Source organism: Ictalurus furcatus, chromosome 6, assembly GCF_023375685.1.
Source record: "Ictalurus furcatus strain D&B chromosome 6, Billie_1.0, whole genome shotgun sequence".
NCBI lineage: Eukaryota > Metazoa > Chordata > Actinopteri > Siluriformes > Ictaluridae > Ictalurus > Ictalurus furcatus.
This window is the reverse complement of record NC_071260.1, coordinates 4010805-4026118: the sequence shown is the minus strand read 5'-3', so window position 1 is coordinate 4026118 and position 15314 is coordinate 4010805. Positions and strand designations below refer to the sequence as shown.

Below are 15314 nucleotides of genomic sequence, written 5' to 3'. Positions count from 1 at the left end.
CAAAACCTGAATGATTAATCAAGTGCATAAAATTGAAGTCTTTTTAAGCTATATTTTGGATAGTAGCAAGGCATTGCAACATCACTTTACTTCCCTAACCTGAATTAATTTAATAATTTTATTTTACTGGTAGACTAGTAATGTGATGCCATGGAACGTCAACTAATAACTTAATAAAATGTATATTGCTTAGTTTTATATTGTATAGTGCGATTAGTGTAATATTATTTGTATGTATTTGTGTCATTAGTTAAGGATCACATCTTTGATATAAATAAACAAACAAACAGGATCTAAACAACAAAGCAAGTTAGGTATTCTGTACTCATTACAGCTGACCCCTCCTATGGGGGGTTGCCTTCTGTTTGAGTGACAGGGACAGCCACTTGCTCCATTTGGTCATCGACAGGTTAATGCTTGCCATGAGGGCCTGGCTAAACAGCATGGTGTTTAAAAAAAAAAAAAAAGGGGGGCATAAACATAACATTTAACAGTTGCAAATCATCAAAATGAGTGTATAGAGTATTCTGAGCATGCCAGTGGAATATCATGTTATTATGAACTTCTGTAGACAAAGAGTGGGGAACACTGAGAGGCAAATATAAGGTTGTATAATATGCATCAATCTCCCATGATTCCTTGAGTGAAGGGGATGAATGGGGAGTGGCTGTGAAGTGACATTGCAGGCTAGGCTAGAGGTATATAAACTAAAAGTAGCGTATTAGCACTCCTGAGCAGTTGGAGCATTCCCAGCCTTGCCTCGGGTGTAGGGATTGCAAGGGAAAAGCAAAACTACACGGTCTTTACCCCTGTGTAGTTTTGTTTTTGGGGGTCGTTTTGAGGTTCAACTGTTCTCACCTTGGATATTCTGGAAACATACTGGATAAAAGGATTGTTGCTGAGGCAGTAGCCTTCTGGGCACAGTCCCATCAGTTATAGGCACCCTTATAAATCCAAGTAAGTTGCATTTACTCCATGGACAGATATTTATTTACTGTCTTTTACTGTTTGATCATGCATGTTACCTTCACATTTATACTATATTACAGAATTGCCTTTAGTAGTTTTATATGGTGTTTCAGGGGCTCAACAGGATGCTGCAATTGTTTTTTTTATATATAAATGTTTCAGCAAAGAATTACCTGATTTTAAAAGTTCAAGGTTATTATATGGTGCGATGATTTGAGAAAAGCCAAGAATAGCCTGTGATAGCATTAGAGTGGTGTCCCAGCTTGGCCGCGATGTCTTTTTAAGGGAATCGGCAGCAGGGCTATCAGTTGCACCTCCAGCTATGTGCCACATGGTGACTGTCAATCAAGCAAACCGACTGATTATTTTTGGAGATTGCCATTTCTGACTAACAGGACATCAATCATTATATATAACCTTACAGTTTAATGTGAACTTTAGGTTTATGTTTTTAAAAATCATTTGTGTTTGTTTATCATGTACAATTTCAAACATATATGTTGGGAGATGAGCTTGGACTTCACCTGTTGACCCAAATCAAATGGTGACTGATAAATAGTGTAAATTTTTTAAAGAAATAATTAGTTTCTTTTAAATAGTTGGAATGAAATTGTTGCTGTTTATTTCTGATGGTTGACAATAATATTTGATTGTAGTGCAGTGTTAGTGATATTGTATTAAGGGAGCTAAATAACTGTAATGTTTTTTTTTTTTTAAAGAAGATGGCTTTGAGTATAATTTTGTATCCTCCATTTCAACTGAACTAATTGATTCATTCGGTTATTATTTTAAACTTGGTTATTTCCTGTTATTAAGAGAAAATGTAGGTTTTCAGATATTTCTGAGTAATAAATAAAATTTTGGCGACCTAATAAGGTTTAATAGGCCCCTGCCATAAGAAATTGTGAACAGAACATGTAGTATAATTGTTAATTGTTCAACATAACAGCAACTCTTTTACTAATTACTTAATTGGTTTTTTTTTTTTTACAGGAGTGATATGTTTTACAACAGCTGCAGAAATGCTTATAACCTATTTGGAATAAATAAATAGGTTTATTGTATGTTTTTCTCTGCTTTATCTTAACTATATCACCTATTATTAGGAACTCTGTTGATCTTATAGGTATTGTAGAAAATTGTTCTATAATGTTGAGAAACTGACTGATAAAGGAAATAGAGAAAATAAAATCCCATGTGTTTATATTAAACAGCTTTGTCTATTTGATCAGAAGTGTCTAGTTGAGCTGATAGTTAATAAATGTACATGTAGAGATATTGTATTACAGCTTAATATAGAACAGGGTATATTTGCAGCCTGGTGACCTTACTTAAATTTGGTGCTGGTCTTATTTGCTGTGAAATTTAAAAAGTTGTTAGGGGGTGCTAATGAGCATTAATGCTTCTCTTTGTTCTCAAAAATTGACATTTTAAATAATAAAATTTGATGTCAATAGTATACTGAATCTTAAATAATTTTATTTTGTGTGCAATATTTGTATTTTAGTCCCAGGGGGAGCAAATATACATTGACCAGATTTGAGTAAAACAAGCTATTATGTTAACAAAGGTTAACAGGGGTTCACACAACAGATGTCACTTTAAGATTGTACCCTGTTTACTTTAACAGTGGCAACTTCTGTCTTGTAGTCTTGTAATAAAACTGTAACCAAAACTTAGAGCATTTGTATGGTATAGGTCATTGTTGTATAATCATTGGTGTATAATATATAATGATTACTGTATATCTCGCATTTTCTTTTGGGTAATTTGAGAGAAAGTTCAGCTCTTGGGTCACTACCATATTCTTAAAAAGCTGGATGCTTGAATTGTATACTATCTAACTTGTTAGTTGTTTTGGATAAAAGCATGTAAATAAATGAAATGCGATGTGTGTGGCCTAATCATGGAGAAGGCCATGTCATACTAGGCTGTTCCTGCTTGATTTCTCTGAGTGTGAATACTTTTTATGCCTTTCTTAATTATGAGCCCTTACGTATTTGCATCTGGATAGGTAATGTGTTTCAAAGGTTGAAATCACAGCTGGCAGTTGCACTTAGATGTCTGTATGCTGTCAGTTAGGTGTGTGAATCGACATACAGACCTTTTGGAGCCACTAGTCTCTCAGATGACAGGCTGCTCAGAGCCAGGTGCAGCATGGTAGAAGGAACGACACCCAGTGATTAGTCAGTTAAATTTCTCAGCAGCTAAAAATAGCTCATCTATAATTCATATTGTCATGTAGAAAAAATAAATATCAACACTGTGTTTTTTTGTGTTTTACGAAATAAATGTTTTGACCTTAAATGGATTGAAGTTTAAAGTTATTACTGCCTCATTCTTGTATTTTCCAGGGTGCCTACCATTATGACAACCCAGGCGCCAACGTTTACACAGCCGCTTCAGAGTGTTGTGGCACTTGAGGGTAGTGCCGCAACATTCGAAGTTCAAGTTAGTGGTAAGTATAAATGCCACATCCTGAGCATCTTTCTTTCTTTCCTGATGGACTGTTTATAAGCTGAGCCATGACATAGTACATAGTTATCAATTCCCTTAGTGTTATATTACATTCTCTGTTCCTTTCAGGTAATCCAGTTCCTGAGGTGAGCTGGTTTCGTGATGGCCAGGTTCTTTCTGCTGCCGCTCTGCCCGGCGCTCAGATCTCGTTCAGCGAAGGCCGCGCTGTTCTGAGGATCCCCGCCGTGACAGCCGCACACAGCGGAAGGTTTTCTGTGAGAGCCACCAATGGCGCTGGACAAGCCACTAGCACTGCTGAACTCCTGGTTACAGGTGACTAATTTAATCTATGGATATTGATAAATAGCATGTCCTAAGTTAACAAGTAAGTACTGAACCTGCCTTTTCTCCACAGTGGAAACTGCGCCACCGACCTTTATTCAGAGACTACAAAGCATGACTGTGAGACAAGGAAGACAAGTGAGACTGGACGTTCGTGTGACAGGAATCCCTACACCTGTGGTGAAGTTCTACAGAGAGGGAGCTGAGATTCAGAGCTCCGCTGACTTTCAGATTGTTCAAGATGGAGACCTTTACAGTTTTTTGATTACTGAGGCTTTTCCTGAAGACTCTGGTACATACTCAGTTATTGCCTCTAACAGCAGTGGACGTGCCACTTCAACTGCCGAACTACTGGTTCAAGGTAAATTTATCAACATGTTTTATTTAAATCATTAAGCATTTATCTGCAATTTACTTGTTAATAGTAAATCAGTGTGGTACAGTATACTTTACAATGCGTTATTTCAGGCGAAGAAGTTGCAGTGCCTGCTAAGAAGACCAAGACAGTTGTTTCAACCTCTCAGATTTCACAGACCAAGGTGGAAAAGGTAATTGGAATCCAAACATATGCTGTATTTGAATAATAATAATAATAATAATAATAATAATAATAAATTACATTTGATTTTATGCTCTGAATTTGCTTGAATATGCACTTGAATCACATTGTATTCTAACCAGGACGCAGTACTAACCCAGTGCAAAATAATATGCTACTATATGATTATCCTCCAATAGCACTCACACTAGTTTCAATTCAATGGACATGACAAAAATTGTGAAATTAATTTACAGATCATCACTTCTAAATGTTATCGTCCTAAAAAAAACAAAACAAAACAAAACAAAAGATTAGAGAATAATCCAGCCTTGTATTTAATTAATAGAAAGAGGAAGCTCATTTTGAGTCATCAGCCATGACACAAATGCAAACGGAAGGAGGTGTTGAGATTCAGCATTTGGCTCACAAGACACCCCCTCGTGCTCCTGGAAAACCAACCTCAATATCCCCACCGCCAGCTACAGCGGTTTCAAAGGTTACAGCTGCTCGCCACCAGTCACCTTCCCCTGTAAGACATGTTAAGGCTCCAACGCCCACACCTGTGAGGTAAAGTGCTTTTCTTTTTTCTAAAGGACCTTATCCAGCAAGATGGTCCTTAAAGTCTCATTAAAGTGTATAATTAAAAAAAATAAAATCATTGTTTAGTTTCTGTTTGAAACATGCTTTGTTTTCTTTCTTTTAGACCTGGTTCTCCAACTTCAAGAGTGTCTGTGTCCCCTATCAGACCTGTGAAGTCTCCATTAACCACGCGCAAGTATGTCACACAGGCTGCTGATGTTTTGCCTCCATGGAAGCAGGAAGGATATGTAGCAGAGTCCAGCTACACTACCATGTCTACTGGACCCACATATGTCCAGTCCTTTTCCACACACGCCCAAAAGGAACAGTGGGAGGGCTCTTTTGCCATGCAGCAACAGATCAGTGGCGCTATTATCAAAGAGGTGAGATTGTTTTTCCTACAGTTGAACATTTGCAGCCTCTAGTGGTAAAACCCCTGATGTGCAGCTGGGTAGTACCTGTGTTGCTAAAGAATGAGCTATCAAAGGCAAAGAAACAAACTACAGCTAATAGAATAGAAAACACACATATACTGATGATATGATGTGGCTATGATGGCGCTTAGTCTCTGTAGGTTATATGGGAGTGTTTGTGTTTGTTTGAACTCAACTTTTTGCTGTTGATACTGCGGTAGCAACTGTGGACCAGGCTCAGTGTTAGCAGCTGTGCTGTTAAAATATTGAATTGTCCATTGTAGAGGCAAACAGGTCTAATCAGCATTTTGCTTTTCAAGAGGAGACAGCGAAGTCGTCTCTGCTTCTGATCATTCTGTGAACTTCATTGTTTACTAAGCATAAATATACAAATAATTATCAGTTATCTACCTCCTAAAACTCTTTCTCATGAAGTCGGAAAGTCCAGTTTTTTAAAGAATTCAAAAACACAGAATTCTAATAAATCACTTACTGAAGATGAACGAACTGACAAAAACAGACCAATTGTTTTCAGCTGCAACATTTATTGTTAGGTTGTATCATGCCATTAATGGTCAGACCAAATAATAATGAAATAAAATTTATCATGAACAAAAGTTGCCTGGTGCAGTTAGTTAGTTTTTTTTTTTTTTCTTTTCTTTTCACTGAATAAACATTTTGGAAACGTGAGCCGATAGAAAACAAGGAGGCAAGCTTTTGAAAAAGTACAAATTATTAATGTGCTGCCACACTACCTATAAGCCCTTTTCCTTTATTCCCTGCTTAAATGTGTTTAGTTTATTTTACTTTATACAAAATAAAAAATATGTTACATCCCTCTTTTTATGTCCAGGGGTATAAGGGACATAACATATATATTTTTTTTAATATAAAGTAAAATAAAGTAAATAAATTTAAGCAATATAAAGGGAATAAAGAAAAATCACCACTATTGAGTTATGAGGTGTAGAAATGATGAATGAGAAAGCTTCCAGAATACGTTTTGGTTCTGTATTTAAAAAAAAAAAAAAAAAGAATTTTACAAGTATTTACAGGTAATAGTACAAAAACAAGTAACAAATATTTACAATAAACAGCGGAGCAATTATACAGCCAGTGTTTACATAGGAAAAGGTTCGGAACACAGGAGGGAGGGACAATGTGCGGTGCTAAATCAAAGAAATCAGCAAAACAATACAATCATGATCTCTGGATACCCGCAAAGATGTACGACTTTCGAGTCATAACAAATACTGATCTCTCCTGAAATTATTTTGTCTGCATCAAATTACACCAGAACATCATTGTGGGAATCTAAATATGACTTTGAAACATGTTTTTTTTTTTTTTTAATGTCTGTTTGATACATTTAGCAAAGCACATAAAGGAGCCAAACAGAATATTAGGGTTAGGTGGAGTACTTCATGCTATCTGCACACACGTTGACAGTGTGCTGATCTGAGGCTTGCCATGAGCTGCACTTATATTTGAAATGCTGGGTTGTACAGTTTTCAATGTGGGCTGGAAAATTGTAAAAGGAGTCTTTATGTTTTTATACCCAAGACTCACGCCAAGTCTTTCTACAGTGCTTAATCTCACCTGGATACTGTAGACTTGTTCTTAAGAATTGCTGCTGTCATTATAAAGATGATGATGCTCACACTGAACATCCTTTCAGCACACTTAGTATTGTTTGACTTTATCGCATACAATTGTGGAAGAAAAATGATCTCATTATCCGGTGTCATTCGTAAAAGGATGGGTTACTTTTTGCTTCTGGCTCCTTTCCTGGTTTCTTTATCATGTCGCCTCAGGAGGGTTTTTCTTTCCATTGTCGCCTCTGGCTTGTTCATTAAGGATCTATATCTACATCTGGATTTCTCTAAAGCTGCTTTATGAAATTGGTTATTGTTAAGTGCTATACACATAAAACTAAATTGAACTGAATCTTAATGGTTCTATTAAATTTTGTCGTCCCCCCCCCCCCCCCCCTCTCATATATATATGTATGTATGTATGTAGGCAATGGATGATTCTGCAAAAAATGACTTTAGGGACAACAGTGTTGAAAACATCTGTGAATATAATGACATTGTTGCTGATGAAGCTAGCAGTGAGAGTGAATTTGCAGACTCTGTTACTGGTGCACCTGATACTGAAAACAGTATTGAACAATGGGATGATACTGGAAGCAGTGTTGAAAGCATGGCCAATATTTTCAAAGAGTTGACCACTGTTAATTCTACTCTAACTGAGGATGATGTGGAGGTACACTGCTTTGTGTTCAGTTTATATAATTTAATTCATATTAGAAGTTGAGTCATTTTAATACAATACAAATGTTTGGAAAATATAGATGATATCAGATGTTGAGGACAATCCGGCCTTAATGATTCCAGAAGAAGAGGCTGTTAATGAAAATGATCACAGTTATCTCAATGGTGCTCTAGCAGGACAAACGGCACAGGACACCAGCCCTAAGTATGAAACTTGGGCTAGTCTGGAGGAGGTAGAGAGCTAATGTGTGGTACAAGCACCTTGCTGTCACTGTTACACTTGGAAATTTTGCCCAAAGTGCATCACAGTCATACACTGCTTTCACCTTGTTGGCTCCCTGTATTTTTACATATTGTCACTTTGGTTTGACATTAAGCATGGATTGGTTATTATGTTTTTTCTCACTTTTTTTTTTTTTAATCATATCAGGAAACATTTGTACTTTGGACAGCATTGCACCAATATTTGAAAATGTACTTTTTTGCAAAATAACTAAAGATTTGTAATTCATCCAAAACTATACAGCCGAAAATCTCCTGTAGCTGTTAAATTTAAACAGGAAATAGTATATTATTAGTGTGTTTTAGACCAGAACTTCTCAAACCTTTTGCATTCAAGGACCCATTTAGCTGTGAAATAAGTTCCATGGACCTGCTCAGTAAATTATTCAAATGTGTACAATAATATTTTGTCTATTTATTTTATTCCTTTATTATCCTTATTATTGTTTTATTTGTATATATTATTATATACTAAAAGCACACATTAGAGTTGCTCAAGTTGACGTTATTTAAAGCTTACTGTTTTTGAGTTATTGAGGTTTAGATTAAACCTATTTAATTTAAATGACCAGTCAAACAGCCAAATAACTATAAAAGCTCAAAATTAATTATAAAAAACATTGATAATCACAGACCCCTAAGGCTGCACAGACATCATGTTAAGAACCAGTATTAGGCAAATGCATTTTTATCACTTTAATTCATAGTGGCAATCTGCTATTGGGATATTCTATAAAACAATATTCTCTACTGTTTCTGCTCAAAGCATCAAGTGTGTTCAGCTTTCAATGTGCAAGCTAATGGAAAGGAGAATAATTCCACAGTCCTCGCTTAGGTATGCTATGTGCAGATATTAGTCAATTTGTGACACTCAGTTTTAGAGGGGTTTTAGAGACACATCATTTGCATTCATTGTGTGGACGTGGGTGTCAGCAAATCTTCATTTGAGTAATCTCTTGCCTCACAGCTCCATTATGCTCCACATCTGCATGTTTCAATAGCACTTTTCCTTTGTTTTCATTAAATTGTGATAAATAATACTTTGTTGCTTCCTTTTTTGTCATTCCATAATCTGTATCATGGGCTAAAAGAGAGGCTCTGATTGCACTAAATATTTTACAGGCTGTGGAGGCTGCAATGATCCCTTCACATACACAAGTGCAAGTGATGCCACCAACAGTTATGGCAGTAAGTATTTAATTTCAATGGATTTTTCAACAGGTTGACTTTCCACAGTGTTTTAAAACTAAAATCCCATTCCTGTTATTCAGGGCTTGAAGAACCTGACTGTTATTGAGGGAGAGTCTGTGACTCTGGAGTGCCAGATCTCAGGCCACCCCACACCGGGCATTATGTGGTTCAGAGAGGACTACAGGATTGAGAGCTCCATTGACTTCCAGATCACATATGAGCAAGGATATGCACGTTTAGTGATCCGTGAGGCTTTTGCCGAGGATAGTGGACGTTTCACTTGCACTGCAACAAATGAGGCTGGAACTATCAGCACTTCCTGCTACCTGCTTGTGCAAGGTAAGAATAACATGCTTACGGGGTTACAGTGTACCGAATACATGCATCATGCAAGAGTTTTTGTGAAAATAGATTTATTTATTTATTTTAATAATTTTTTCACAGTCTCTGAGGAAATTGAGAGTCGGGAGGATTTGACAGCTATTTCTGAACATGTTGAAGTGTCTATGCAAGAAAGACAGTGAGTGTGCCATGTCCTTGTCTAAGTTGCTCTTGTGATGTTTAATTCTTTTAACTGTTTTGTGCTTTATCAGTGATGGACAAATCAAAAATTCATTAGTTAGTCTACCAGGCTAGCCAAAATGTAATCTAAATCAAAAGTACAATTATCAGTGACATGTCTTATGTCTCCATCCATTATCCATGTCTCTGGTGATGAAGCATCATGTTTGCATTCTTAATAAAAAGGCAGAAAGTCTTTGACTAACTTTTTTGCTATGAGCTGAGTAGGGCTGCAACTAACAACTAGGGCTGCAATTATTTTCATAATCGATTAATCGTCCAAAATGTTTTTCGATTAAATCGGATTGGGGGGGGGGGGGAGCTTTCAATACAATGTTTTCGTTTATTTAAAATAAAATCCACAAACTGAGTGTTACAAATATAAACACTCTTAAATAAAACTTATACAATTATAATACTTTACATTAACACAACTGTTTGTCCAATTATACATGCTTATATTATATATGCTTATATTGTGTATAAATATTTATGCCTTATTTTAATGGATGCACAAAAGAGCACCGATAATTAAACTACAGCCCTAAATTAATAATAAAATCTCAGTTTCACTGCACCTTGTGGTTTCTGTGACTCACTGCCTTTAGACATATTATTTTACTTGTGTTTACTTTGATCATACTGTTTTAATTACACATTAAAGATCTTACTTGCGCTCCCACTGTGTATCACCGCGTCTACACTGCGACTGAGGAGCAACACGGCCTCGTTAGTAATACATCACTTCCGCTATAATAAACGACAGTATTTACACTGCAAGTGCGCAAATACAGTATATACTGAACTGACAGTAAACTGGTATTAAACTCAATCTTTTAAGCAACTCGCACCAGTTTCCCCAACCCCTTGCAGACAGTGGAGCATTTTGGATATCAACATAGGTTTGTGCTTGTGCATCACTCATGCTTCCGTGCTACACAAGCTCTGCTTTGTAAAGTTTACAGGTTACAGTCTTCTTCACTGCATTTAATATAAAATGCTCCCCTGTCCATTTGAGCTAAATAGTATGCCTAGTAAAAACAGTTCCTACCACAGACCACATTTCAGACCACATCTTTGCTTTGCTCAGTGATGGGATTTGGTAAATTGTAGCATGTGCTATGGCATCAAGGTCAAAAAGTATATGAACCAACTTAGGCGTATTGAGTTTGAACAATGATATCAAATGAAGAGTTTTCTTGTGCAAAACGCAATTGGAATTAGAGTGTTTCTTTCACTGGTTGTTGAGCTAGTGGTGTCCACCCATGCTGATGTACAAAAAACATGTAATGCATTCTAATTCATTATCAAAACATCTTCCCAGGATTGCAGCTGGAGCCAGACAAGAGACCAGGTCAGAAGTCAGTGCTGTATCTGAATCTGTGGACACTGGAGCAGCTATGGCTCCGTTCTTTGTGACGAAGCCCGCAGTGCAGAAACTGGTGGAAGGTGGTAGTGTTATCTTTGAATGCCAGATTGGAGGAAGTCCCAAACCTCACATCTACTGGAAAAAGAGTGGCATTCCACTCACTACTGGATACAGGTATTTTTAAAAGCAATGATCTTGGTATGAAAATGGCAGTAACATGGAGTATTTGAAGAATGCATATTAACATTTAGTTTATTCGTTTCATCTATCAGATATAGAGCTGCTTACAATAAAGAAACAGGTCAATGCAAATTGGAGATTTCCATGGCATTTCCTGATGATGCTGGAGAATACACAGTGTTTGCCAGGAACAAGCTTGGAGAGGCATCTGCATCAGCTATACTGCTTAATGAAGGTTGGTCATACTGACCATTATGCTGCTACACACACACACACACACACACACACAAACGCAAATAAATAATCTTGAATATTATATTATTATATATCAGAATTTTTACAATGCCTTTTACAGAGGCATATGAAGCATACATAAAAGAACATGAAGTTGCATATAAGACTGAAGTGACAACAGCAGTGAGACTGGAGCCCAAAGTCGGAGATGTTCCACCTGTATTTAGAAATGAACTTGAAAAACAGCAATTAATCATTCAGAGGAAGATGGCTAAGCAAACTCAAATGGTGCAGTCCTTCACCTCTGAGCAGGTTTGTAAAATGTTTTACAAAGAGCCATCCCATTTCAATTTTCTTGATTATTATATCCAGATCTAATGATGCTGTCATTTCACAGGAGTTCCAAATATCTTCTGTTGAGCAGAGGTTCATGTATGAGATTGAGTGTCATCTTCTTAAAATGACTTACCAAAAATTGTTGGCTGAAGATGGGGAGCAGATGGACATGACCATTTCTGAGCATGAGTGTGTATCCCCAGTTTTTAGCACTCCAGTGAAAAATTACAAGCTCAGGGAAGGAATGAGTGCTACATTGCACTTTAAAATGACAGGAACGCCACTTCCTAAGGTAAGAAACTCCACTGCCACTATCTGAAAATATATGCATCTCCTAATTAAAAAACAAATCTTATTTATATACTAAGCATATATTCTAATTTGCAGATTGCGTGGTATAAAGATGGCAAACGCATAAGACATGGAGACCATTATCAAATCGAGGTTCTTAAAGATGGCAGAGCCAGTCTACGTCTACCTGTGGTTCTGCCAGAGGATGAGGGAATCTACACTGCTCTGATTAGCAACATGAAGGGTAATGCTGTCAGCTCTGGCAAGCTGCATGTGGAATTAGCTGATACAGTTGTACAGCCACGGTACCGTCAACCTGAAACAGCTCAGAGAATCAGGTATGGTCCATTGGGTGACTATAAAATGCTGTTGTTGTGCAAAAAGCAGTTGTTTTAAAGCAAAAAAAAATGTTTTTAAATAATATTAAAATTCCAAAATTGTAACTGGAATAGATACAAAACTAGAAAAAAAAAATAAATGCAAACTGTAAACAATATCAGAAATAATAATAAAAGTAAAGATGTGATCAGAGCTTCCCAAATACATAGTATATAGAGTGATATAGACTTATGCATGTCATGTCATTCTCAATGAGGAATTCTGGTTTTGATACAATTCAGATCCAAGTCGCCACGCTCTAGCAGTCGTTCTCCTGGACGCTCACCTGCTCGCAGACTGGATGAGACTGATGAAGCCCAACTTGAAAGGCTTTATAAGCCTGTATTTGTCACAAAGCCATCTTCTTTTAAGTGCTCTGAGGGACAAACTGCAAGATTTGATCTGAAAGTTGTAGGAAGGCCCATGCCTGAAACTTACTGGTTCCACAATGGTATGTTGTATAAAGACCCTAAAGTTGCTGAACTGAGTTAGACACACTTGACACTCTAAATTTGTATTTTGAATAGAGAGCTAAATGTGTTTTTCTTTTAATCAGGACAACAAGTGGTGAATGACTACACCCACAAGATTGTGGTGAAGGAAGATGGAACTCAGTCATTGATTGTGGTTCCTGCTATGCCTCATGACTCTGGAGAATGGACAGTTGTTGCTCAAAACAGAGCTGGGAAAACCTCGGTTTCTATGACTCTCACTGTAGAAGGTCTGTTCTTTTTAATGTGTCTACCTTTAGAAATGTGTCTACCTTTTCAAACCTTTGAAAATATTAAAATACACTATTACTTTCTTTGTATAATTTTTTTTAGCTAAAGAAAACTTGGTGAGACCCCAGTTTGTTGAGAAGCTGAAAAACATTAGTGTTAAAGAAGGTAGCTTGGTTGAATTGGCTGTTAAAGCAATCGGCTCTCCCCTTCCTGACATTGTTTGGCTGAAGAACAGTGATATCATCAGCCCACAAAAGCATCCAACTATCAGGTGAGTATTTTCTGTAGCAATACATAGTACCACAAACAATAAAGAAATATATGGCAAAGTACTCCTTGGTTATGACCATTGCTTTGACCATTATCAATCTTAACATTTTAAATTGTGCTTGTTTCTAGAATTGAGGGTGGCAAGGGGGAGGCTTCTTTCAAGATCTCCCAGAGTTCTGGCTCTGATACTGCATGGTATACAGCTACAGCTATTAACAAAGCTGGCCGAGATACCACTCGCTGCAAAGTCAATGTTGAAGTGGAGGCAGTGGGACCTCAGCCAGAAAGAAGACTCATTATTCCTAAGGGAACTTACAAAGCTAAGGAAATTGCTGCACCAGAGCTAGAGCCACTGCATCTCCGCTATGGTCAGGAACAATGGGAGGAGGGTGACCTTTACGACAAGGAGAAGCAGCAGAAGCCTCAGTTCAAAAAGAAACTGACATCTGTTAGACTAAAGCAGTTTGGTCCTGTACATTTTGACTGCAGACTCACCCCTATTGGTGATCCCACAATGATTGTTGAGTGGCTGCATGATGGCAAGCCCCTGGAAGCTGCTAACAGACTACGTATGGTCAATGAGTTTGGTTACTGCAGTCTTGACTATGAAGCTGCTTATGCCAGAGACAGTGGTGTCGTCACATGCAGAGCTACCAACAAATTTGGTGTTGACCAGACCTCAGCCACCCTGATTGTGAAAGATGAGAAGAGCCTTGTTGAGGAAAGTCAGTTGCCTGAGGGTAGGAGGGGACCGAGATTAGATGAATTAGAGCGCATTGCTCATGAGGGAGGTCCTACTGGAGTTACTGGCGATGAAACAACAGAGAAAACTAAGCCTGAGATTGTCTTGCTTCCAGAGCCCATTAGAGTACTGGAGGGGGAAACTGCTAAATTCCGTTGCAGAGTAACTGGATACCCAACTCCAAAAGTCAACTGGTATATGAATGGACAGCTTATTCGCAAGAGCAAAAGATTCAGGCTACTGTATGATGGCATTCACTACCTTGAGATTGTGGACTGCAAGTCTTATGATTCAGGAGATGTCAAGGTATTGGCAGAAAACCCTGAAGGTGCAGTCGAACATGTTGTGAAGTTTGAGATTCAACAGCGGGAGGATTTCCGAGCAGTTCTGCGTCGGGCCCCAGAAATTAAGCCTCCTACAACTGTTCAAGAGCACGGCAGAGTGTCCTTTGAAGTTATTAAACCTGAGAAGTCCTCAGACACCTCCCAAGAGTCAAAAGAGGTGGTGAAGCTGAGAAAAGCAGAGAGGGTAATCCACGAGAAATTAACAGAGGAATCTGAAGAGCTGAGAAGCAAATTTAAACGCAGGACCCAGGAAGGCTACTATGAAGCAATTACTGCAGTTGAACTAAAGTCCCGTAAGAGAGATGAGTCCTATGAAGATATGCTCAGGAAGAGAAAAGATGAACTCCTTCATCATACCAAAGAACTAGCTGAGGCTGAAAAGAAAAGGGAAGAAGAGGAGCATAAACTCACCATTCCCAAAATCAAACCAGATAAAATAGTACTTTCACCCAGTATGGAAGCTCCAAAAATTCTGGAACGTATTCAGAGTCAGACAGTTGCCCAAGGCGATGAAGTCCGCTTCCACTGCAGAGTTATTGGTAAACCAGATCCAGAATGTCAGTGGTTCAAGAATGGAGTTTTGCTGGAAAAATCAGACCGAATTTATTGGTACTGGCCTGAAGACCATGTCTGTGAACTGGTCATTAGAGATGTGTCCACTGAAGATTCTGCTAGTATCATGGTCAAAGCCATGAACATTGCAGGGGAGACCTCAAGCCATGCATTCTTACTGATTCATGGTAATTGTTTAGTAGTAAATCTAGAATGCCTGAAATATTTGTAATATTTCCTCCACTTTTTAAATTTATTTATTTTTATTTCTATGTTATTATCCCC

At 37.7% G+C, this 15314-nt stretch overlaps 1 protein-coding gene across 1 annotated transcript in view; it reads left to right on the top strand.

Annotated features, from left to right (window-relative positions):
* The first annotated feature begins 477 nt into the window (after nucleotides 1-477).
* ttn.1 (titin, tandem duplicate 1) overlaps nucleotides 478-15314 on the top strand; it is a 147315-nt gene continuing 132478 nt past the window's right edge. The window contains exons 1-19 of the mRNA XM_053626264.1: nucleotides 478-957; nucleotides 3324-3427; nucleotides 3556-3759; nucleotides 3842-4129; nucleotides 4237-4316; nucleotides 4656-4876; nucleotides 5013-5271; nucleotides 8982-9047; nucleotides 9131-9389; nucleotides 9495-9570; nucleotides 10936-11154; nucleotides 11253-11395; nucleotides 11516-11706; nucleotides 11792-12022; nucleotides 12118-12359; nucleotides 12642-12850; nucleotides 12956-13120; nucleotides 13224-13392; nucleotides 13521-15217. Coding sequence (XP_053482239.1) covers nucleotides 3337-3427; nucleotides 3556-3759; nucleotides 3842-4129; nucleotides 4237-4316; nucleotides 4656-4876; nucleotides 5013-5271; nucleotides 8982-9047; nucleotides 9131-9389; nucleotides 9495-9570; nucleotides 10936-11154; nucleotides 11253-11395; nucleotides 11516-11706; nucleotides 11792-12022; nucleotides 12118-12359; nucleotides 12642-12850; nucleotides 12956-13120; nucleotides 13224-13392; nucleotides 13521-15217 — 4810 coding nt within the window. The 5' untranslated portion in view covers nucleotides 478-957; nucleotides 3324-3336. The remainder of the gene's footprint in view (nucleotides 958-3323; nucleotides 3428-3555; nucleotides 3760-3841; nucleotides 4130-4236; nucleotides 4317-4655; nucleotides 4877-5012; nucleotides 5272-8981; nucleotides 9048-9130; nucleotides 9390-9494; nucleotides 9571-10935; nucleotides 11155-11252; nucleotides 11396-11515; nucleotides 11707-11791; nucleotides 12023-12117; nucleotides 12360-12641; nucleotides 12851-12955; nucleotides 13121-13223; nucleotides 13393-13520; nucleotides 15218-15314) is intronic.